At 54.0% G+C, this 25,437-nt stretch overlaps 1 protein-coding gene across 1 annotated transcript; it reads right to left on the bottom strand.

Annotated features, from left to right (window-relative positions):
• Window positions 1–11,472: 11,472 nt before the first annotated feature.
• On the bottom strand, window positions 11,473–24,794 carry WNT10A (Wnt family member 10A). The gene is made up of 4 exons (XM_057746925.1): window positions 24,271–24,794; window positions 22,960–23,222; window positions 14,998–15,377; window positions 11,473–12,579 (listed from the first exon to the last, which is right to left on the bottom strand). The coding sequence occupies exons 1-4, from the start codon at window positions 24,381–24,383 to the stop codon at window positions 12,082–12,084; spliced, it is 1,254 nt and encodes a 417-aa protein (XP_057602908.1). The 5' UTR covers window positions 24,384–24,794; the 3' UTR covers window positions 11,473–12,081.
• Between the last annotated feature and the right edge of the window lie 643 nt (window positions 24,795–25,437).

The following is a 25,437-nucleotide window of genomic DNA, read 5'->3' on the forward strand; positions in this document are numbered from 1 at the left end:
TTCAATACACCACTTCCCCCCTCCATCGAAACCCCTTTCTCCCTCAGGGTGATGAGCTCTCGGAGCCTCTGCTGTTCTTTCCTGTGGTCTGGTGTCCACCACAATCCCTGGCCCACTAGACATGTCTGTTCATGCCCAAACCCCAATTGTGGGCATGGTTTCGTTCTCTTCCAAAGGATTCCTATGTCATAGAGGTTAAGGGATATGGCTTAAGGGTTCTGGGTGTTCTGTCTCAAGGGGGCAGTGTTGCCTAATGCCATGAGACAGCCCAGTCCCTAGCCTAGGCAAAAAGCCCCATTACACAGATATTATCATCAAACCTGGGTTACAAATGAGGAGGGTAAGGCTCAAACAAGTTTAAAGGATTTGTCCAAAACCGTATAGTTTGTAAGTGACAAGAATTAGACTTTGGGAGTGCCATTTGATGCAGGTCTAGAAAGCTGGGTATCTCCTGAAGGCCTCTATTCAATGAGACTAAAATGGACATGTTGCATAGATATTTTACATATTTTCTGTCTAGTACTCAAAAGAACTCCAGGAGACAGGTGTTTTTATTTCCATATGGCAGATGCAGAAATTGAGGTCCAGAGAAATTATCTTGTCTAAGGTCACAGGGACAGTGAGACTAAGAGTCAACCCCTCTTGATGCATAGATTGGCTCCCAAAGCCTGGCTCTTTCCTCTACCCTGAGCCATACTAGGCAGAAGGATTTTGACAAATGCAGAAATGAGATATGAGTATTACATGGGTAGGATAGGAGAGTGTGGGAACATTCCAGAGAAAGCAAAACACGTACCACAAAGGGGCTGTTTTGATTCTCTATTATTGTAGAACAAACCATCCCCAATTTTAGTGGTATAAAATAACAATTTATTATCTTCACAGTCCTATGGGACACTCAGCTGGGCAGTTCTCACTTGGGGTCTCTTATGCAATTGCAGTCAGATGCAGATTGGGGCTAGAGTCATCCGAAGGCTCAATTGGGCTTGATATCCAAGGTGGCTTTTTAAAAATCACATGTCTGGCATCTCATCTGAATTAGCTGAAACAGATGGGGACTAGCCAGGAATTCCTCTCTCACCACACAGCCTTTGTATGTGCCTTGCTTAGATTTCCTCATAGCATGGTTGTCTCAGAGTAGACAGACCTCATACATGGTGACTGGCTTCCTCTAGAGTATACATTCCAAAAGGCTGAGGCAGAAGCTGCAAGACTTCTTATGCCCTGTCTTTGGGAGTCATGCCGTGTCACTTTCACAGCATGCTGTCTGTGAAGATGAATCACAGGGCCAGCCCAAATTCAAGGGGAAGAGATAATGCTTAGGCATGAATATCAGGAAGTGTGGTTCAATAGGGACCATATTTGGAGATCAGTTGCTGCAAGGGGCTGAGGCAGGAAGGATCAGCTCAAGGGACTGCATGTAGTCCTGCTTCAGTGGAACATGGTGTTCAAGGGAGAAAAAACTAGAGGTGATGTCTTGTGGCAGATGGTGGAGGGCTTCAGTGACACACTCAGGAACCTGTATGTGGGTACACAGAGGGTTCTTAGGCTGCCCAACATCTAAACCTTCTTCCTGTGTTGGAGTATCCTCCTTAGTGGATGTCTTAATGAGAAGTCAGATACTCACTCCCTTGACCTCTGGCAGAAAGGTCACAGAACTATGACCTCAACAGTGTGCCAAATCGGTGATCCTACTCAGGACACTGACTCTTCAGCAAGTTACCCAAGGAAGCAAATGACTGTTTATGATTCATCCTAGAGATAGCACCAGTCAGTTCGCAGGGTGGTGGTGGCTGTGTGAGAGGCAGCCAAGAGCCCAGGGGAAGCAGCCCCCTAATCAGGCTGCTCCTGAGCAAGACCTGAATGAGCTTCCAGCTGCCTAGCTTCTCTTGATTCCTACCTATTTCCCGAGCCTGATTCTTGAGGCTTCCTGTCAATTCTCTGAGCTGCCCGATATCATTCCAGTAAGTTCCTCTTCTACTTAAGTGAACCAGAGTCCATTTCTACTGTTTGCAATTAAGAGCCCTAATTGGTACAAAGATGCATTGAAAGCTTCAGCCAGAGGAAACGACATGATCAGAACACTTTATGGAAAAGAAAAATAGAAAAATCTGATAGAGATGGATTGAAGAGGCCAGTCGGGAGGCTGTTGTGATGTTTGAGGTGTGTGATGAACTGTAATATTGACAGTGCCGATGGAGCAAGTGAATGGGCAGGTTTTGGCCACTCATGGAATATGGAAAAGAAAGGAGAGGGAGAAGTCCAAGTTGACAGGAGTTTTGAGCCTTAGGAACTAGGAAAACGATAATGTTACAGAGAGAAAAAGCAAGCCAGGGAGAACTAGTTTGAGGTGGAAATCGTTCATTCATTCATTCATTCATTCATTCATTCAACAAACACTAAGTGCCTGCTGTATGCCAGACACTGTTCTAGGCATTAAGAAGAGAGCAGTGCAACATCACTAATCATCAGAGAAATGCAAGTCAAAGCCACAATGAGGTATTACCTCACACCGGTCAGAATGGCCATCATCAAAAAATCTAGAAACAACAAATGTTGGATAGGGTGTGGAGAAAAGGGAACTCTCCTGCACTGTTGGTGGGATTGTAAGTTGGTACAGCCCCTATGGAAAACAGTTTGGAGGTTCCTTGCAAAACTAAAAACAGAACTACCATATTATCCAGTAATCCCACTACTGGGCATATACCCAGAGAAAACCATAATCCAAAAAGAAACATGTACCATAATGTTTATTGCAGCACTGTTGACAATAGCCAGGACATGGAAGCAACCTAAATGCCCATCAACAAATGAATGGATAAAGAAGATGTGGCATATATATATACAATGGAATATTACTCAGCTATAAAAAGGAATGAAATGGAGCTACATGTAGTTAGGTGGATAGGCCTAGAGTCTGTCATACAGAGTGAAGTAAGCCAGAAAGAGAAAAACAAATATTGTATGCTAACTCATATATACGGAATCTAAAAAAAAAAAAAAAAAAAGGTACTGATGAATCCAGTGACAGAACAAAAATAAGGATGCAGATGCAGTGAATGGACTGGAGGACACGATGTTGGGGGGGTGGGGGGCAAAGGGGAAGCTGGGACGAAGTGAGAGTAGCATAGACATATATACACTACCAACTGTAAAATAGATAGCTAGTGGGAAGTTGCTGTATAACAAAGGGAGATCAACTTGATGATGGGTGATGCCTTAGATGGCCAGGATGGGGAAGGTGGGGGGGAGTCGAGGGAAGGAGGGAATATGGGGATATGTGTATAAATACAGCTGATTGACTTTGGTGTACCTCAAAAGCTGGTACAAGAGTGTAAAGCAATTATATTCCAATAAAGAGCCAAAAAAAAAAAAAAAAAAAAGAGAGCAGTGAAGAAAACAAAACCTCATTCCTTATATTAACAAACACATACATGATATCATGAAACTGCCTTAATAAAACTCTAGTTTGTGGTGCCACAGACACACAGCAGTTCATGTTTAGCTGGCTACCAGAACTTCAAGAAAGATTCTAAAAGGAAGGCTGGTCCTAAAGACAGATCAGTAGTCATTCCCAAAGACATTCATTCATACATTCACTTACACTGATGGAGTACCTACTATGTACTCAGTACCATTCTTGCCATAGAAATACATACAGCAAGAGAGAAAGAGAGAGAGAGAGAGGCTCAGCTCTCACAGAGTTTCCATTATAGAGCACAGAGGTAGACGGTAAACAAATACACAAATACATCAAGTATGTGATGTATACACCGAAGAAAAATAAAGCAAGGTAAAGGTAAGAGAAGGTCTGCTCTTTTAGCTAGAATGCTCTGTAAAGACCCCTCTTGGAAAGAGATATTTGAGTGAAGTCCTGAATGCAGAGAGGCAATATCCATGTGGTTTTCTAGCAGAAACATATTTCAGGCAAAGAGAATAATGAGTGCAAAGGCCCTGAGGTTGGACAATTTGTTTTGTTCAAAGAACTTCCAGAAGGTCAGTATGGCTTAAAAAGATGGATAAGGGCAGAGGAGAAAGAGGTGAGGTGAAGGTGGTAGGGAGCCAGATCTTGTAGGGCCCTGCAAGTCATCGTAAGTACTCTGGCTCTTGTTCTGAGTTAGGAAGTGAGTTAGGAAGACTTGAGACTTTTGAGCAGAAGAGGTGCACTGCATGATTAATACTTTAAAAGGATCACTCTGTCTGCTGTGTATAGAATATACTGGGAGATTGTAAGGGCAGAAGCAGGGAGATCAACTAAGAGACAACTGCAGCATTCAAGGAAGAGACCATGGTGTCTTGCACCACGATGGTAATGATGGAGGAGGTGACACGTGGCCAAACTCTAGGTATAAACTGAAGGAGAACCAGCAAGATCTGCTGATGGGTTGGATGTGAGGTGTCAGAGAAATAAAGGAGTCCAATGCCTCCAGAGTTTTTGACAGGAAGATCAGTTGGCATTTACTGAATAGGAAGGATTAAGAATTATATCCAAACTTTAAAAAGAGAGCAAAATTGTCTCCAGCCTTCCTGCCTGCCCGCCTTTCTGAGTAATGTGGCCGAAAAGCCATGAAGTGGGGCCAACCAAAGTGAAGCATCCATGTAGGGGCAGGGTGGACATTTGGCTGGCATAGGTTATCAAGGCCAAGATGGGAGAAGAGGATGTCTGCAAGGGGAGTGGATAGGGTGGCAGCAGCAGCCAGGAATAGGTTACTTACAAAGGGATTAATCCAACAAGAAGGGAGAAGGAAGTTGCACAAATAAAAAGGGAGAAAATTAGAATAAAGCCTGTAGTGTTGGATGGGAATTCAAGGTATTGTGTGAACACATGGTTTTCTACATACATTGATGAATGATAGATAGATAATAGATGATAGGTAGATAGATAGCTGGATAGATAGATAGATAGATAATGTGTGTGTGTTTAATCATACACAAATTTCCTAGCGCTCTCCATAAGAGGCCCGGAAGCACTGATATCCCAAGAACAATGAGCACACCTGGCACCCACATCTTGATTTCTGAATATCATTCTCCATTAAAGGAAACAAAGGTCCCTTGGAGAAATGGCTGATTACAGAACTTGAGCAGAGAAAGTACAAGATGAGCCTGGAACATCTTGTTGTGCCAGAAAGTAAGGAAGTACTCAAAGAATTGTGGTGACAGAAGCCAGCCTGGCAGCTGGCCGAGTCTGGGAAATTCGAAGCATCAAAATAGTGAAGCAATGAGTAAAACACTCACATCTGTAATATTGCTGCATAAAGCTGTGTAGCCCGAATCTAATCATGAGAAAACAACAGATAAACCCAAGTTGAGGGACATTCTGTAATATAATACGTCTGTGGTCTTCTAAATCATCCTGGTCATAAAAATAAAGGAAACCTTAAGAACTGTCTCAGACTGAAGGAGACTGGAAAGACATGACAACTAAATGCAATGAATAATTCTGGACTGGATCCTTTCATCATTAGGCCAATTGATTAAAGTTCAGTAAGGTCTGGGAGTTAGTGTTAATGTATCAATGTTGATTTCCTGACTGTGAGTAGTGTATTAGGTTACATAGGAGACTATACACTAAAGTGTATAAACTAAAGTATTAGGGTGAGGCATTGTGTAGGCAACTTATTCTCAAGTGGTTCAGGGGAGGGGAAAGTTCTTTGTCCTATTGCTGTAACTTCTCTGTTACACCAAATAAAAAGAAAAAAGACAAGGAAAGAGTGAATGGAAACTCTGAGGTAGTGGAGAATGGGAGGAGGACTAGGCAGTGCAACATCAAACACATGAACCAAAGGCTTTAATATATCTAAGGGGAGGACATTTAATGATGTGCAGTGTTGCAAAGAGATCAAAGAGGATCAAGACTGAGCAAAGGTGTTACAATTATTTTCTATATTGTTAATAACGACAGCATCTTTATACATATGCAGTACAATGGAAAATAAATCAGCTATTCCATTCACAATAGCAGATATGCGTGTGGATTTGTGGACCCTTCTAACAACTTCTCAGTTCCCTAGGCCCTGAAATTTAGAGGTTGGAAGCCTGCTCTCCCTACAAAGCATTATGATTTTAAGAAGAAAATCCCAATGACATAATCATATTAGCTCTTGTCAGGAGGTCTCCCTAATTCCTAGTTTTAAAAGGGTTCTTTTTAAAATTTAATATATTCTAATGATGTAAATCGATGCTCACATTTTGGGCAAAAATATTCTGGATATGAAATTATTATTGTGCCCAAGTAATGTATGTTCATTATAGATAAATGAAAAAGGTAGATAAAATAGAGACAAACTTTAAACCACCTATAATTCCATCATCCAAAAATAATTTGTTAGCATTTTGCTGCCTATTTCAGACTTTAAAATGCAAATCACATCTATAATTTTTTGTTGTAATAAAGAAGGGATCCTTCCCTGTGCTATTTTGTATCTTGCATACCCCCTCCCCCAGATAAAGAGCAAACGCTCAGTCTCAGTCCCTAAATATACTTCAAACCACCTCATTTCTAAGGGCACTGAGAGGAATTCTGTTGAACAGATGGGCGGCGATTTACGTAATTACGTTCCTATTTGCGGACTCTTATGTTGGGCGCCGAGAGATCGAACCGCAGTACTTGCGGTGGAGGCCTGGACGACTAGGGAAGATGGGAGGTTAGGGGACAGCTAGGTCTCCGGACAAGGTTTTAAGCACGCAGGGACCGAGGAAAGAAAGTCAGTGAGGCCACGGCAGGCGGACAGAAAAGGGCCTAAGGAGTTGGATTTGGGAGCGACGTGAGGCACAGGGTGGGGTCTACCCAAGGGCAAGGGGCGCCAAATGGGTGGAACCCGAAATCCTTGGAACTGGAGGGAGACCCCAAGCGGGCGGCAGCAGCGAGAGGTCCAGGCCCGAAAGTTCGTGCGCCGCGGTCCGCACCAACAGAGGGCGCCGGGTCCACAGCGGTTCGAAGTGAGCGGGTCCCAGCTGCCGGCCAGATGTGGGAAGCTGGACCACGGGAGACGAGCTCTACCCTAACCCCTGCAGACCCGCAGGCGAGGGAAGAGGGAAGACGGGATGGCAGAGAGGCAAAGGTGGTGGCAGAATACCCCACGTCACTGCCCTGCAGGCTCCCAGACTGCCTTGCGTTGTGGGATAGAAGTGCGGAAGCCTCCCGCCCAGAGGGGGCGCCGTTTTTCGATTCCCAGAAAAGTGCGGTACCGGCTGTCAGCGGCCCTGGGGCTAGCTCAGCAGGACAGAGCCGGGTCCACTCGGGCGGGACGTCGGGCCAGGAGAGACCCACGCAACCGTCTGCGGAGGGAAAGAGAGACTGCCTTGAGGGCTTGAGCTCTTGCGTATTCACACACACACACCCTCCCTGCGCTCTTTCTGTCCTGGGTGCAGTGTGCATTTGAGGAGGCAGAAATTGAGGCAGAGCAGGACTGAGCACCGAGTAGACCCTCCTCCCCATATTGGCTGGAGCGGAGAAGTTGGGCTGGAGGGCCGCAGCCCGAAGCTCCAGTTAAGGACCCCTGACCGGGGACTACCCCAGGGACCCCGCCCCCGTGACCTGCCTAAGGTCCCCACCCCCGGCCGCTTCCCGGACTCCGGAGTAATCAGCTGCTGCGTGCATGCTGTAATTGGCAGTGCAGGCCCTGCCTGGCAGAGGACCGGCGGGCGGCGCAGGGAAGGGCGAGGGGCTTAATTGCAGGGCTTCGGGTCGCAGTCTGGGCTGCACGTCCTCTGCGGGGCAGGGGGATGGATGGACACTTAGCTCGGCGAGCCCGACCTCGGAGGAAGCCAAAAGACCTTCGGGGTTGGTAGTTCGGATCCCTTCCCTGGAAACGGGGTTTAGGGGCTTGAACCCTAGCGAGAGGGAGGCGAGAGGAGCGGGACGTCTCCGGAGAGCTGGGGTTAGGAGGCCAGATTCCAAACTCCCCATCCCAACCCCAGAAGTCCTGGAGCGTCTTGTCCGAGACTCCTCCCTTGCTCTGACCCTCTCCCCTCCCCTTTCGGCCGCCCCCGTCACCCCCCCCCCCCATATCCCTAGGGCGCTCCCACCCTGGGGAAGAATGTGCCCTCCTAGCGCACCCTTGCCATGGTAACGGCACACCCCCACCCCCGCTCACAGCAGCGGCCCGGCCTGGCCCGGAGGGCCGAGAGAAAAGGGGGGGTGGGCGCCTCCCAGCCCCGCGGACACACCTCAACTGCCCTGGTTGCCACAGCAACCGGGGACGTTTGGAAGTGCGCAGCTGCGAAGCGGCAAAGGGTTCTCCCCGTGATCCCGCACCCCTCTAATCCACCAGCAGAGGACCCTGGCTCCTGGGAAAGACTGTCACCACCCAACTTCAAGGACAAAGTCCAGAGAGGGATCATGGGGCGTCCCAGATTCCACGCAGGGCAAGCCTAAAGAGCAAAGGCAGCCGGAGGGCCCCCAAAAGCCTGGAACTTGAAAAGGGATCCCCCTGCGCCAGTCCGGACCCCTCCCCCAGCAGAGCCCGAGGGGGGCGCTGGCAGCAGGAAGCCAGGGAAGGGCCCGGAGGCGCGCAGGCCCCACAGCAGAGCGGTGATTACAGGGACCTGTCCCTCCCGCCCCCGGCTCCCACTCTCATTAAGTCATTTTTTCCCCTGTTGGAAAGTCCCCGTGCCTTGAGTGCAGGGGTTGGGGCGACCGCAGGCAGCTGCGGGCAACCACATGAGAAGGGGGGGGTGGGAGCGGAGGAGGGAGACCGCGACTAGGGCCTGGCCAAGCTCCAACGTGGAAGGCCCCCTGCCGGGGGCTAGCTGGGGGCGCATGAATTCGGAGGTAGGCGAGGGAGGGCCCGGATGCCCCTCACCTTGCTTCTCACCTACCTGGCCCTCCTACAGCTGCCAGGCCTGTACCTTTGCCTCTCCCTTCCTCTTTTTTCCGACCCTGGGACCTTGGGTGACAGAAAAGCAGGATACCTGGGTTCTGATCCCCACCCCAGTCTGGCTGCCTCTCCCTGATCCTTAACCCCACCACTGCCTGCTCATCTATCCACCACCTCATTCTCTCTTACTTCCCTCCCTTCTTCCCTTTGGGACCAGCCAGGCTCCATGCTATTTTTATCTCCTGCAAGGAATTGGCCCAATGTCCATCAAGGTGAAATGTGTTGGGGGTGGGGATGGCTTTCTCCCCCTCTGAATGAACTCTGGTCCACCTTCTGTTCTTATTTCCAAATCTGAACCTTGGTCCTCTCCTAGCTGTTGGCAAGTTCTTCCTCCCATTTACTTCCACCATCCCACTTTATTTCAGCCCAATTTCCCCTATTTCCTATCAGCACATTGATTTCTGCCTCACTCTTCAGCCAGAGCGCATAAGCCCAGTGCCTCTTGGGCCCCATTTTCCCACCCCTTATCACCTCCACATCTCCCTTTAGGGTTAACCAAGTCACACACACCCCTTTTCAATGTGGGGTTCAGCTTTGGTTCCAACTCTAGTCAGCTTCAGGTCCAGAGAGAGGATGGCAGGTGGGCAACACCCTATTTGTTCTTTCTCCAACTTTTCCTCTCTTCCTTTACAGGTAAAGCTAGCATATAACGCATCAGCATGACTTGACTTGACTGGGATATGTCCCCCACAACCTGGTGTCCAGTCCCTTGCCCCACCCCACGGCCCACCTCTCCCTCTAGAGAGGCAGCACACTCTGCAGTGTTACAGCTCCTACCTCATTATCCCAACCCTCATCCTGTATCTCTCATCTTCAATCTGTCCTCCTAAAGCCTGGAAGGCAGAGGAGGCTGAAGCCACAGCTAATGCCGTAGTGGACACTGCTGGGGGCTGGGGGGTGGGAGTGCCCCCCTCAAGGCCTTCATTGCCCCTCCCTTCCCTCCTACCCTGAATGGGAGGAAGGGAGGAGGCAGGGAACCCAGCCCCCACAGCTCTCTCCTGGGTGAACAAGAGGAAAGGAATGAGGCAGGTGTGTCTGGCTGCTCCTGCCCACCCCTCCTCCAGGGGGACTCTCACCCTCCTGCCTGTGGGGCTGTCTTTGGGGGGATGGGGAGAGAAACCCTGTCCTCTACAGAGGCAGCAGAGCTGAGCATGCAAAATGCCCTGCTGCCTTAGGCATGTCTGGGAGCTTCTGGGATGCAGGAGATTGGAGGGAAGGGAGCTGAGGGCAAGCGAGTGGGGGCAGATCTCCCAGGTGGTGGGCCTACAGGGGTGCATCACCATGAGAGCCTCCTTCCTTCTCACCCCTACCCAGGGGTAGGGGAACATGAGTCAGGGCCAGGGAAGTATGGGGATGCATGTAGGCTGGCAGCTGGGAAAAGGAACAAGACTTCATCCTTGGTTGGTTCATCCAGAAGAGTGCCATTCTGGGGTAAACTGAGGCAGGCAGCAGAACTCTCAGCTGTGAGCAGCAGGAGGCCTGGATGAAGTTGATGAAGTGTTCTTTCCCTGAGATCCTGACCCCAGCTCCCTCTCCACTACCTCCTCCTTGAGGGTCTGTTCCAGAAAAACATCAGATCTGAGAGCCAAGGAGAGTGTAACGCTGGACCCAGGCTGCCAGCTCAGCAGTGTTCTTATGGCAGTATGGGTGGGAGGCTGACTGACCCACCAAGGGGCACCCTGAGCTGGGGATCTGGGGGCACAAGAGGCCCAGGAAGGATGTCCCCCCACCCCCAGCCTTACTTACATACCCTGCCTCCCCTGCCTGGACTCAGAGAGACCAGAATCCAGACAGTGAGTCTCCCAGCCCTCCCCCGCCACCCTTCTCCCAGCCACACCTCCTAGCCCCACCTGCTCCCTGGGGCGCTGGGCTGGCTGGGTTGAGCTGGGTCTTGCCCAGGATTACTCCTCTCAGAGTGCCTCCTGTCTCTGCTGACGGGTGCTGCTGGCCGACACTCGTCCTGGCTTGTGGCACAGGGCTCAGGAACAAGGTGGACAGCTAGAGCTCTGGCATCCAGGGCTCCTGATCCAGCTGCTTGCCAGCTTCCCCACTGCCTCCATCGAGTCCAGGCCTTGTCTCTGGTTTAGAAGATGGCTGTAGTTTCCTAACTGGCCCCCTGCTGTCAACTTGTCCCTGGTCATTCAGTTCCCCTGACAGCAGTCCACGTGGGAATCAGACCATGACACTTGCCTGCCTAAGACCCTCTGAAGGTTCCCATTTCTCCTACATAAAATCCCAACTTCTTACCTTGGCCTAGAAGGACACATCATGTGATCATTCCCTCCCCCCACCCCCCATAGCTCCTCTCCTGCTAATCTATCCCTTGATTTCTTCACTCCAATCGGACTGGCCTCTTTGCTGTTCCTCCTGAGATCTTTCTGACCTCAGAGCTTTTGCATTCACATGGCCTCTGCCTGGAAAGCCCTTACCCTCAACCTGTACATGGCTCTCCTAATCATGCAGTCTCAGCATGAGGTCTCCCTCCGACCAGTAGCTTTATCTAAAGGGGCCCCACTCCCCACAGATCACTCTACATCCAGCGCCTTGTTTTATTTTCTTCGCGGCACATAGCATTGTCTGAAATGACCTTGTTTGTGTATTTGCTTGTTTATTGTCCATCTTCCCCAGCCAGAATGTAAACTCCAAGAGGGCAGGTGCTGTGTCTCCTATTCACATCTGTATCCCCAGCACCTCTCATTCCCCCCAGAGTGCCAGGCCACAAAGAGTGCAAAATAAATATGTGCTAAATGAAAGATGAGGGGCAGAGGCCGGTGGGGGAGGGTGTCTGAGGCCTCTGCAGAATCACTTCAGCTCAGTGATGTCCATTTCCCCTCCCCCTACTCATCAGCTTCCACTCATTCTCTCCCACTCCAGGGGAAGCGGTGAAGAGACAAAAGGAGGCAGGCCCAGAGGATGCCTGGCTGACACTGCCCTAGAATCTGGGGCAACCCTCAGCCCAATGGAGCTGTCTGAGCTTGGGGCAGAGAGCCGGGAGGCAAATCGGTCCTGGAGCCCACAGAAGTGAGTGGGGGTCCAGGCAGGCCTGAACTGTCCCATGATTGCAGCCTTGACAATCTCAGAGCTGGGAGGTTCCTATAAGATATTGTGGTCCAACCTCCACTCCCAAGAACCAAGGTGACGCTTTCCCGCCAAGATCGTAAGCCGCAGAGGACCAGGCTCAGGGAGGGGAGCCGTCCGCTCACTTGCAGACGCTGACCCACTCGGTGATGCGACACTCCTCGCAGACCACAAAGCAGCACCAGTGGAAGCGGCAGTGACAGCGCTCGCTGCGCGTCTGGCGTAGGATGTTATGGCCACGGCCACAGCACATGCTGCCGCAGCCGTCGGGGCCCGCACTGCTCTTGTTGCACAGGCGGCCCACGGTGCCCGCCGAGTCCAGGCGCGGCTCGCGCTCGCAGAAGTCGGGCGACTTCTCGAAGTAGACCAGGTCGGCGGGGCTGGCGCGGCGCCGTGACCCCTGAACGCCCGGGGCTGGCGAGGGTGCCCCCGGGGGGCCCGGCTCCAGCTGGCCGCCGTTGCGGTTGTGCGGCCGGATGAGCGTGGCCCGGTGGAAGCGGCTGCGCAGCAGCGCCCCCACCGCGCGGAACTCGGGCGTCACCTGCCAGCACGTCTTGAGCTGGCAGCTGCCTGACGTGCCATGGCACTTGCACTTCCGCCGCATGTTCTCCATCACCGCCTGCAGAGGGAGGCACGGGGAGGGGTGACGCCCGCCGCCAGCCCCACTGCCCTCCTCCCGACGCAGACACTGGACTGTGAGAATCTCAGAGGCTTTGGAAACCAACTCCCATTGAACAGAGGCAAAAGCTGAGGCCCGAAGTGGGTGGGTGGGTGGCACAGCTCCTAAACCAGGCAGTCAGGAGAACAGTTCTGCCTACTCTTCTGTTGCTCTGGCATCCACCTCCCACCCGGGCAGACCCTGGGGGAATTCCCTCCTTCCTGCTCCCCCCCCCCACCACCACCTTTCCCAGCAGCTGCAGGGGGCTCTTGGGGCTGGAGGCTCTTACTTCCTGAGGGGGGATCCCAGATCCTCAGGGAAATTCCCTCTCCTTCCAACCCTCACTGGGGACCAGGAGCAGGGGTGTGCTGGCCCCACTACATCCCAGCCCCAAAGCCTCTGGCCTCACTCCAGGCTGTAAGCGGAGGCTGTGGGGAGTCTGAGAAAGCCCCTTTCCGCCTCTGGGCCCTGCAGCACTTTGCAGGGAGCCTAAGGAGAGGGCCAGGGGCTGGGAAGACTCCCCTTCCCCTCCCCCCATTATAGTGCCTGGCACTTATTCTGCCCAATGCTGAGTGCCACCATTCCTCCTAGCAAACAGCACAAACAGGGGCCAAAAGCTCTACCTGAATACAGAACCAAAGGGAACCCAAAGAGCCAGACCCCCAGGGCAACGAAAGTGGAGAGAGATTCTCAGGCCTCCAAGGGAGTTAGTTACAGGAATACAACCTACCCACCCCCTGCCCGGCTCTCAGCCTGCCCTCCTGAGTCTGAGTCTCCCCCCAAAGAGCCCCTTCACATTATCCTCACCAGAGACCCCACAGGAAATTGGCCACATCCTCCTCCCCACTGCCCTGCTCACCTCCCCCCTCCAGTTCACTTCAAACACACAAAGCAATGATCTGGGTCCCCCAAGCCTGGGCAGTAGGGACATAAGAGAGGGGACACCATTCCTCCAAGTCTTAAAGGGCTCTTCAGCTTGTATGTGCAGCCTGTGGCGTCAGCACCACGTGGAAAGCAGCCCAGTGCCTTCCCTGGCCAACAGCTCCAGAACATCTGCTTCCCACAGGCAGCAGCCATTAATTAACCAGTTTAATGAGGAGGAGGAGGAGGCACTGTTGGTATGGGCTGGGATAGTATCGAAGCTTGGGAAAAGAGCTGCATGGACAGGGCAGGACTGGGTGGGAGCTGGATGTGACCTGAGGGTGGGTATGCCTCAGTTTACCTCACCTCTAAGTCATGAAGAAGAGCTGAATCAGCTCCAGTCTTTCTGGAAGAAGAAAGTGAACTGGCCTGGGCTGAGAAGCCAGTAGAAAGGGGAGTGAGATGGAGAAAGTGCCAGCCAGAGTGAGGGGAAGCCAGAAACAAGGCCTGAGCAGGCTGGGCAGGGCCGAGAGAAGGGATGGGGCAGAGTAGACAGGAAAAGAGGGTGCAGAGCCACCATGAGGGCCAGAGAGGCATCTTAGTGTAGACTACACTATAGAACAAAAGGGCTCAAGGCTCAGCAGCCTGGGGATGAATCCTGCCTCTGCCACTTTCTCACTAGTTGCATCACCTTTAGTCAAGCTACTTAGTCTAACTGTGCCTCACTTTCCATATCTGAACATGAGGCTAATAACAAAACCCTCATAGGTAGGTGTAAGGATGAATTAGACTAATATGTAGGAAAATGCTCCAGACTCTGGAGTGCTCAATAAATTAAATGCAGGCTATTATGACTTTCCCTTTCTTCCCTCCCTCCCTCTCCTCCTCCTCTTTCTCCTTCTTCTTATTCTCCACACTCCCCCCCACCCCCCACAAATGAACAGTTTTTAAGGCAGTATGAACATTCAAGGTGGGGGGTGGTGGTTAGGGCGGAGAAAAGAGGATGACAACATAATACTACAGTGGCCCCTAGGGATCTCCCTTTGCAGGAATCCCTTTTTTTGCATAGAAAGCCTGGGAGAGGAGGGGGGTCTCAGCATAGGAAAACAGAATCATGGAACATCTGTGCTGGGGAGACTTATGAATGATCCAGTGTAACCTTCTCACTTTACAGGGGAAGAGACAGAGTGGCAGAGGTAGGCCTAGACTCAGGTCCCTGACTGCAGTCTAGAGCTCTCTCCACTACTCACAGCAGGAAATGGGAGGAGCAGGCTGCTCTGCAGGGGCGGAGCTACTCCAGGACAGGGGCTGTTTTGTCACCACATCCCCAGGCCTAGCCCAATGCCTGGCACACAATAGCTCTCCAATACACATTTGACAACTGGGTTGGGAAGGGGCAATAAGAAAGTTGCTGAGTTAGAGAGAGCCGTGTGGTCCGCAGAGGAGACATAAGGCTGGGGGAAGGGAGGGACCCTTGGCAGAGGGGTCTGGAGCAGGCCCAGGGGATGGGGTTCTCACCTGCCTCCCCACTCGGTTGTTGTGGAGCCTCATGCGCGCATGGATGTCTCTGTGAGGTTCCCGGGAGTCCAGAAAGTCTTTAGAGAAGCGTTCTCCGAAGCCCACGTCGGGGCTGCAGCCGCCCCACTCCCAGGAGTCCTGCAGGCCGGGGCTGGCAGGGGGCAGGGCAGGGTGCTCGGGAACTCCGTGGCTCAGACCCTTACCGCGCTGCAGCGCTTCCAGTTGCAGGCGGTGCAACTTCCGACGGAAGGCCTCCTCGTCCCCGCGTCGGGACGCATCGCAGCCGCACGCCCTCAGTTTGCCCAGGGCGCAGGCATTGGATACCGCATGCACCACGCCGGCGGCTGAGATGGCGTAGGCGAAGGCACTCTCTCGAAAACCTGCGCGTAGAGATGCAGAAAACAGCCTTTGAGGAGCCTCCACATCCCATCCCTCTGCCCAACCGTCTCACCACACTGAGGGGAAGCAGAGGTCCAGTGTTGTGGGAAAATCTGGTACAAGGGCATAGACTCAAAGAGGGGGCAAAAATCACACCGGAAGTTCCGCACGCTTCACGGGATGGGGGACGTCTCCCCCACAGCTCTCCGTTTTTTTTTTTTTTGGCACACGGGCTTAGTTGCTCCGCGGCATGTGGGATTTTCCTGGAGCTGGGATCGAACCCGTGACCTCTGCATTGGCAGGCGGATTCTTAACCACTGCGCCACCTAGGAAGCCCCAAGCTCTCCATTTTGAACTCGTTTCCCTTGCTTCACCGTTAACAAGCTCAGAATTTGTGTTTACATCTCTCCTGTTGGACAGGGACTTAAGCTGTTACCTCTCATATGATATTTGCAATTTTACGATAATCCTGCAGAAAAGAGGCAAATTTTAACCCAAGAAAAATAAATTACCAGTGATGGAATTCGCGGCCCCAGAAGATGTTAATGGGCAAAAAGAGGAGATGGTGTCCTCCTAAAGTTCCCGCCCCAAGATTTCTTGCCTGCAGTCACCCCCTTACGCCCATCACAGAACACTCTCTGATGGTCAGGTGCGAGAGTCGAGCCAAGAGTGCGAGAAAAGAGCCAGCAGAATTTTCTCTTTCCCTGTCTGGACATCCCAGAAAGTCTGCTCAAAAGAGGGCATCACCCAGCACCCTGCCTGTGGTCGGTCTAGGTCAGCCAAAGAGGTCGTTAGAGGGATGCTGGAGGTGAGCCCAGTGGCTGCTGGGGGTTAAGCACATAGTGGTGTTGAGCACTGAGAAGGAATGGTTAGCTAAGGTAGATATCTTCCTGAGATGCTCAGGGGTGCAAAGACTCCCTGATGAGCCACTCTCAGGAATCTAGGACTTGTCTACACTGCTTTCCTCCTTGGCATTCCCAGCCTGAGTCATCCTCTGGGCCTGTGGCAGGGGGCGGCCTACTTGCAGAGGAGGGTCAGGCTCCTGGACCTGCAAGCTGCTTCTTCCTTATTCTGCATCTGAGAAAGGAACAGCAAGGGGCAGGTTCTGTTACAGGTCACTGGCCAGCCTCTGAACCTGAGAGAGTTCGAGCAGTGGCAATAACAGCTCCCACACAAGGAAGAGAATCCACCGTGTCATAGACACCTGTGGGGGAAGCCCAGAACCCAGCTGGAGGTTGACGTCTTGGGAGAGACCAGAGATTCAGAAGAAAAAACTGGGTCCTTCTACATCAGTATCAAAGACTGGGAGGACATAGAGGCCTCACTGACCCCAGCCAACCAGAACTGGACAGAGACCCTAACCTAGTCCCACCCCTAATGCTCTCCCTCTGCAACACAAGGCCATGTCCTCCTCTCCCTGTCTAGCCTAAAAAAAAAAAAAAAAAAGATGTGTAGTAGTTCAAAGTATGAACTCTGGAGCCAGATTGCCTGGGTTTTTTTGTTTTGTTTTTTTAAAAATAAATTTATTTATTTATTTAATTTATTTATTGGCTGCATTGGGTCTTCGTTGCTGCACACAGGCTTTCTCTAGTTGCTGTGAGTGGGGGCTACTCTTCATTGTGGTGTGCAGGCTCCTCATTGCAATGGCTTCTCTTGTTGTGGAGCACAGGCCCTAGGCACATGGGCTTCAATAGTTGTGGCACATGGGCTCAATAGTTGTGGCTCACGGGCTCTAGAGCACAGGCTCAATAGTTGTGGCGCACAGGCTTAGTTGCTCCATGGCATGTGGAATCTTCCCAGAGCAGGGCTCGAACCCGTGTCCCCTGCATTGGCAGGCAGATTCTTAACCGCTGTGCCACCTAGGAAGTCCAATTGCCTGGGTTTTGATCTTGGCTCTTCCACTTACTACCTGTTAATAGCTATATGACCTTGGCCAAGTGACTTGACCTCTTTGTGCCTCAATTTTCTCATCTGTAAAACAGGGTTATTATTATCTGTCTCGTTGTTCCAAGAATTAAATGAGTTAGTAAATTTAAAATGCTTAGGATAATACCTTACTCCTAATAAGGGCTACATAAACACTTGATATTATTGAGAAGTTCTTCCTGCTGTCCGACCTCACCCACTACTGCTGCAATTTCAGGCTATTGCTCCTTGTTCTTGTTTCCCTGGTCAGAACCAGAGCCCAGCAGCTCATGGCCCATTTGAGAATAAATTACTTGGGCTACCAGAAGCCCATGAAGCAGACTGTCCCTCTCTAGCTTCTCATTCCAGCTCATGACATCTTAGGACCTTTTCCATAAAAAGCCCAGCTATGAGCAGAAAGGAAGGAACAGGGATTGGGCAGCAGCCTTCAAAGGGGGTGCTTAGAATCGGTGAGAGCTGCAGAAGAGTAGACAATGCTCTGGTAGGTGGGGCCCAAGGGAAAGGAAGGCAGACTCAAGCTGAGGCACACACCCTGTATTTATCCCTTGCCTTTTATCTGTGAAACCCTGAGTACTTATTGCTGGGGGAGTCATCAGTCTGCTGCTAGGACAAATGGCCATATTGAGACCTCCAGAGGCAGCCCAGACCTCAGAAAGCACCCCTCCCAACACACACACACACACACACACACACACACACACACACACACACACTGTGCAAAAGGGAGATGCCCAAGGTCGCAGGGATTATTGAGCTGGGCCCAGCCCCAGCTCTGCCAGCAGGCCTGGCCACCTTCTCCTGAAGGACATTTGGCTCTGGGGAAGACCTGCTGCTGAGCAAGAAACTCAGGTAGTTCAGTTCCCAGTCCTATGGGCCTGTCTATGCATGGCACCAGGAAAGAGCAAGATGTCAGTCAGGGGTATGTACTGGGTCAACCCAAACACCATCTTCCAGGCTCTGTTACATTCAGGGGCAGGCCTAGACTAGGACTCTGGAGAAATGTAGCCCACAGACCACAGAGAACACCCCTACCTTCCCCATGCAGCTAAAGACACCATCCCATGGCCTCTGGCACGTGTTGCAGCCACTGTAGGAGTGACCAGGAAGGGGGTGTGTGGTCACCCTCTGATCCAAGCATTCAGGCCTCAGAGAAGTCCAGCCTATTGGGTCTTCCCCCAGCTCCCATTTAGGGCCCCAGTTTCGGTCCTGGCCCCAACTGTCTGGGGCAGACGCAGGCACTGTGCCATCTGGCCAGCTGGAGGGGGAGAGGGGTGGGACCTTGGCCAGCTGGGCTGCCCGGAGCATTGGGGGTGGGGGGCTTGTTAAGACGCACAATTAGCCGCCCTGCCTTTGATCTGGGACAGGGACTGCCAGCATCTAAGTGGAGTCAGCTGCTGCTACAGGACGCAGCCAACGGCCAGGAAGGGGCTGGGGGAGGAGGTTTGGAGGGTAGGGAAGTGTGGAGGAGAGATGATTCAGGAGCCAGTGGGAATCAGGAGGGGTTAGAGAAGCTTGAGCCCTGCCCAGTCAAGTCAAAGAGGGAGGAAAGGGGAGAGGTCTGGTCTCCATTCCCTTGGTGCAAATAATCTGTGCACATATAATCTATGTGTGCTCATGTGCCTGGGAGAGAGAGAGATAGAGGAGGGAGACAGAGGAGACAGAGAGGTTGAGACAGAGAAGGGAGACAGAGAGGGTGTGTACATGTGGGAACACTTAGGGGTGACACTAGATGTAGCTGCATATTTGCACAAATATGGATAGGTGTGTGTGTGTGTGTGTGCACGCATGCGCATGTCATGTCAGTTCCACTTCTTGGATTATTCTGCCATTATGCCAGTTCACCTCTGGGTAGATGGCTGGAGATCATGGTGGCCTTGTAGCTTGGGAGGCAGTATGCAAGCGGTTGAGTGCAATCTCTAAAGACAGCTGGCCTGCCTTGGCTCTACAGCTAACGTACAAGCTGTGTGACTAATGGCAAATTACCCAACCTCTCTTAGCTTCATTTGTAAAGTGAGGATAATGATAGGACCTACTGCCTGGGGATTGTTTGAGGATCCTAAAGTACAGATAAAGTGCTTTAGAACGGTGCCCAGCACATAGCAAGTACTTAATGTGTTTTGGCTAATTTGGGTGCCACTAGAATAAGAGGACCATAGGTGATTCTGGGATATGATTGCCTGTGCCTCAGTCTCCCCATCTGAATACTACCACATACCCCAAGCCTGGAGATCTAGGCGAAAAACCAAGATTTCCTAAGGATGAATGTAAAAAAGGGAGGTGGAAGACAAAGTGCCAGGGCCTTGGAGAGCAGACGATGGACTCTCAAATTACTGGGTTGCCCTGGGCTGGGAGCCTGGCTTACTGCAGAGCCTCACACCCCCTCTTTCCATCCATTCCGAATGGGTCTTGACCTTAGGGAGGGCAGTACCTAAACTGCATGAATGCTCCAGTATCTACTGTGTGAATCTACTCACTCCCTTCCTCCAAGCCTCTCCCTGTCCTCTTATCCCCTCTCACTCCAGTGACCAAGTCCAGCCCAAAGCAGCCCCTACCTCAAATCTCCCTCTGGTCCCTGCATCCTGAGTAAGAGATGGAGGGGCTCTCTAGTCCTCACAATGAAGAGACCCCCTCTAGCCAATGTTTGTCCAGCATCTCACCCATTTAGGCACCCACCCTATGGGTCCCCAGAACAGAAAGCTGGGGATACCAGTGCCCTCAGCACTTGTCATAACTGCCCCTGGGCTGGGGGCCCTCTCACAGCTTATTTAGGACTCTTCCTAGCCCCCTAGAGGCCCCTCTCCCTGTCCCCCAACTCCGAGGTTCCAGCACCCCACATCCCTCTCCTTGGTTGGGTAAAGCCCTATTGTATATCCTGCTTCCCAAGCACCCACTCCAGGTGCTCAACCACCCTTCCCTCTCCCTCCTACATTAGAATGTCATCCCTTCAGCCTAACCCATCTCAGGACCTAGGGGACCACCTCCCCCCAGCAGTCTCTGAATTTTATTTATTTAGGCTGTGCTGGGTCTTAGCTGCAGCATGTAGGATCTTTTTTTTAAAGTTGCAGCATGCATGTGGGATCTAGTTCCCCAACCAGGGATCGAACCCAGGCAGCCTGCATTGAGAGTGTGGCGTCTTACCCACTGGGCCACCAGGGCAGTCCCAGTCTCTGAATTTTAAACATGGCAGAGTGCACCTTAAAGAGAGCCCCACTGGCAGCTTGGATCAGAAGAGGGGTCAACATCCTGATATTCCACTGTGGGGGGAACTGGTGTCACCTGACCCCATGATGGACAACCTATGGCTTGAAAAGAAGGCAGATGGGGGGAAGGATCCAGTCCAGGGGCTGGTTACCACCAAGACTGGCTCTGTGGGATTCAAACTTAGCTAGTCCTTGAGGTGATGGGCCAAGACGGACCAAGAAAATGATCCCACAAGAGTGTGGAGTGAGGGAGGCCACGGCAACAGTGGCCCTGGGGCAGGGGCAGAAATTTCTTTCCAGAAGCCCAGAGGCCCCTTCGAGGAGCGAGAGGTAGAACTGAGGTGTTGCAGGGGCGGGGCGGGCAGAAGCCACAGAGGCAGGACGGTGTTCTGAGGCCAAAGGAAGCAGCCCTGCCTCCCTGCGGGAGCCCAGGAGCCGCTGTCCCGCCCCCTCCCCGCGCAGGGCGCCGCCCCGCGCCGGCTAGCCCCGGCAAGTCTCCCCCATCCACACCTCACCTCTCCCCCTACCCGTCCCCCCAGCTCACCTCCCGCTTATTAAACTGCAGGTGAACCCGGGTGCGCCTGGCACCATGCCAACCCCCCGGGGTTCCATCGCTCCTAACTCGCCCTCAAGCTTCAAAGCCCCCGTGACCTCCACCAGCCCGAACGGGCCTCATCCGGGCGAAGCAATCGGGACACCTGGGTTCACTCAGTCTAGAGGGGACAGGAGGACCAGAGGGAAAGACGGGACACCCAGGCCGGGAAGAGGAATGAAGAGCTCACCTCGCCTCACCCGAAGCGGCAGGGGTGAGAACCTCAACGCCTGCCCGAGCCCCCTGCCAGCGGAACCCGGAGCACGCCCGGCGCCCGAGCGCTAGAGAGAGAACCGGACTTCAGGGAGCGCGGGTGACCTAGAATCCCGGAGCCGGCTCGGGCGCGCGGCGGCGGCGAGCGCCGGCCTGGCCCGGCCGGGGCAGGAGAGATGCAGGGGCCTGTCACTTCGTGTCCGCGAGCTAGGCGGCAGCGGGGGCGGCCGGGGCGGGGCGCCGGGCCGGAGCTGAGCTGGCCGATCCGCTGGTGGTCGCGGGGAGCATCTCTGGGCAGACGGCTGGAGGGGCTCGGAGGCAGCGGGGCGGGCGAGGCGGGACCGCGGGACGAGGCGGGGGGGCGGGGGGGGGGCGCCCTCTTTGAGAGGCGCGCGGCTGGGGCCCGGAGTCGTCTGCCGCGGCCCGCGGGGATTAGTTCGCGGCTGCATGCCGCCACACGCGTCGGGCTGGGCTCGGCCGGGGAGAAACAGCGCCCCGGGCGCGCGGAGGAGGGAGGAGGGAGAGCGCGCGGGGGCGGGGCGGGCGGCCGGGGGCTGGGCTGGGGGAAGCTGGGGTGGCCCCTGACTTGGGGGCTCCGGGGATGCAAGGAAGGGTCCTGGTGGAAAGGGAAAGGCCCCTGACTCTGAGTTCTTTCTGAAGTTTGGATACATTAGAGTCTAACTCTCCCAGAAGCTTCTGGTCCCCGAGGCCACAGGATACAGGGGTGACCCTCCTCCTCTACTGTCACCTGAGAACTGTAGAAGTCCCAAGGAGCCAGGTCCCCACACTGTCCCAAGCAGCTGAGCAGAAGAGAGAGAGACATCCAGCTAGGCCCATCCAGGAGGCAGGACCCCCATCTTTCCCAAAAGACCTGAGTCAAAGCCTAAGATACCAGGGCAGGAGGCGGGTGTGAGTGGAAATGAAAGACAAAACCTCCTGCCATCTCCAGCTCAAGCCACTCTAGAGACTGTCAGAGTGGGCCCTGGGTCACCCAGAAGTCCATAGAGAGGGACAGATAATGGGCTGCAGCTTCTCTGAGCTGTGAGGGGAAGAGGAATTACAAGGCTGTCAGGCCTGCTGAGCAGGAGGCAGGCACACACCTAGTGCCTCTGATTCAGGGAGGGTTTTGGGGGGGCATCAAGGATGACACAGAGGCTGGTGGTGTACCCCACCGGGAAGAGCTTCTGCAGAAGTACAGTTTTACCTGCCTAGGCTTCCCTCAACTACACCATTTGGCAAAAGTCCCTGACCCCTCTTCATGTTGATTCTGGGTACTTTGCCAGAGGCTCTCCATCCTAAATGCTGTTTACTAGGTAGAGGGTAAATTAAGGCAGGTGACAGATGTGGATATTTCCTGGGCCTGAGATATGCGGTGTCAGTCTCAGGGCAGGATAACTCAGGAGTTCGATTCTCAGGTGTGACACCTGCCACCCTCATCCCACACAGCCCAGCCTGGAGCCACATCTACCCCATCTGTTCGACCCTCATGGACTTTCCCAGAGCACGAAGAGGCAGGAGAGCAGCACTGCTGGCAGATGAGCACCTGGGGAGGTTGCCAGCTTGAGGGAGTGGGTTAGGGGACAGCTGGCAGATGGGTTCTGGAGTGGAGGTGCTGGATGGTGTGGGCAGAGGTCAAGGGTAAGGGGCAGCTACCTCTGCTGAAGATGGGACTCTCATATGGGATTTTGTTTCGAGTCTCGAGACTAGAACAGTTCCAGCGCTGGTCCCGGAACTGGTGCTGGCACTCGTGGATGGCGATCTGGATGCCCTGGATGGCTGAGGCAGCCACGTCAGGGTGGCGCACACACACCTCCATCTGCCGCTTGCTCAGGCCCGGCAATGTCAGGCACACTGTGTTGGCGTTGAGCACAGGCTCCTGCGGGAGGCGGAGGCCCAGAATATCGTTGGGTGCAGACCTGTAGGCATGTGGGGTGGGGGTAGGTGAGTGTTTTGGGGGGCTGGGAGGGCTCCATCTAACTATACACACTCTGTCCCAAAGGCCATAATTCCTCTGTTCCAACCCCTGCTTTCGCAGGTTGAGCCCATCAGTATACCCCTAAAGCATTCTCCTTTCCTCAACCTTCTCACCAACATCCGCTCCAACACAACCCCCCCAGCTGCACACCCACATAGATTAACACATGCAGATGCACACATATCCCGTATGCCTGCGCACACAGTGTTTCATAAGTACATCCCCAGGCATAGATGCTCTCATACGCAGCGTTCTCCCAGGGACCACTCCCAACGGCATGTTTCAGACAGTCACATTCATGCAGACACACTTCTGCACACATTGAGGCGGACGCACAGATGCAGGAACACTTACCCACATGCACACTTCATCAGACATAGTTATATACATACACACAGACACTCACAAGTACACACACATGTTCATCTTAACATATATTCATCCATGAGCCCTCACATTCACACACGTGCACACACGGCACACAGACTGCTGTTTACAACACAGCTTTCTGGGCTCACTCGGTCACAGACAGACAGACACACACACACCCTGAGAACCCTTCTCCCTGCCATCTCTCATTGACCTCACCTGGGCTACCCTCTTTTGGCCCTCAACCCCTGCCCCTGCCTGGGGGCGATCTCCAAGCTGGAGTAAGGCAGTTGAGCTTACTCCTGGGGCCGGGGATGGGGCTGGGGTGCATTCCTCCAGCATAGCAGGGACTCCAGGTTGGCACGTGCTCCCCTATACACACATCTCCCCATCTAGCAGCCATCACTCTCCAGGGCACTGCCCTGTCTCCCTGGACTGCCCTTATTTTGTCACCAGTTCAACCCCCTCCTGTGAAAGTACTCTTTCATTGGTCACCAGCACTTTTCTGCAACACCGTCCCTCCCTCCTTCCAGGGTCCCCTGCCCCAGCAGAAGCGCACAGGCCCCTGTGGCTGGGGGTCCCAGCTCTCCAGGAGGGCGGGGCATAAGGTGAAGGCTCACCTGGGCACGGCGGCAGCCAGCAGCAGTAGGAAGAAGAGGAGCGCGCAGAGCGCGGGCCGCGGCTGGGGCCGAGGTCGGAGCCGCAGCCAGGGGCAAGGGTGGGTGCTGCCCATCGCGCGCGGGCCGTGATGGGCCAGGAATGGGGGGCTCACAGCCCGGTGGGACCGGCGAGCCAGGGGCGACGGCGCATGATCCGCGGGGGTCGGGGCGGCTGCGACACACAGCTCCGACTCGGGTCACGGCTCCGAGAGCAGACGGTGCCCGCCTCCCCGCTCCATGGGGCAGCGCCCCCGGGCACCGCCCTCGGGGGGGGGGGGCGGGCGGGCGCACCGGGCACCTCCTGGCACAGGGGTTCGGGGAATTTCCCAATGCCCCCCTGCAACAACTCCCGGTGCCTCTCGAGGGTAAGGGGGGCCCGGAGGTGCTGTGGGCTAGGGACGAGAGGCTGGGGTGCCCGGGGAGCCCCCCAGCACAGCGCGGTGAGCCTGCGCTTCCGAGGGCGTGCGAGGCGGGCGAGGGTGTGGTGTGGTGTGGGGGGGCGGCGCTGTCTGTGCCCGGCCCCACCGCCTAGAGAGTGAGTGACTGTCCCGACTCGGGGAGCTCCACCGCCTCCCCTTTCCTCCCCCCCCCCACCCCCAGCGTGTCTCAGGGCTCTACCCCACGTGACGTCACAACGACGGGGGAGGGGGTAGAGGCGTGTACTCGTCTCGAGGCCGCTGTGTCCGCTCGGGATTCGGGGTGGGCGCCGTGGTGCGGAGGGTGGGGGGAAGGAGAGGTGTTGGGGTCTGTGCGATCAGGCGCAGGGCGGTGCCAGCGAGCCGGTTCGCTGGATTGTGTGGGAAGGTGTGTGTTGCTGCTGCGAGGTGTGTGCGCCTGGCTGAGCCGCAGCTGCCGGGGAGCCATTCCGCGCCCCCCCCCCCCCCCGCCCCATATACACACCTGCAGGGGCTGGAGAGGAGGGGCCGGCCCTCTGCTCGCCTCCCCACCTGCAGGAGGGACTTCCCGGGCGTGGCTGCTGAGGTGGTGTGGGGTCCTGCGGAGCGGCTGGGCAGCCTCTGAAGCTTGCTCCTGCTCGCTGTGTGACCTTCAACAGGTGCCTCCTGGACACTGGGCCACCCTCTGCCTCTGTGAAATGAGGTTAATGGGGCCCAACCTCATCTAGTCAAG

The sequence above is a fragment of the Hippopotamus amphibius genome, chromosome 8, assembly GCF_030028045.1.
Source record: "Hippopotamus amphibius kiboko isolate mHipAmp2 chromosome 8, mHipAmp2.hap2, whole genome shotgun sequence".
NCBI classification, from domain to species: Eukaryota; Metazoa; Chordata; class Mammalia; order Artiodactyla; family Hippopotamidae; genus Hippopotamus; species Hippopotamus amphibius.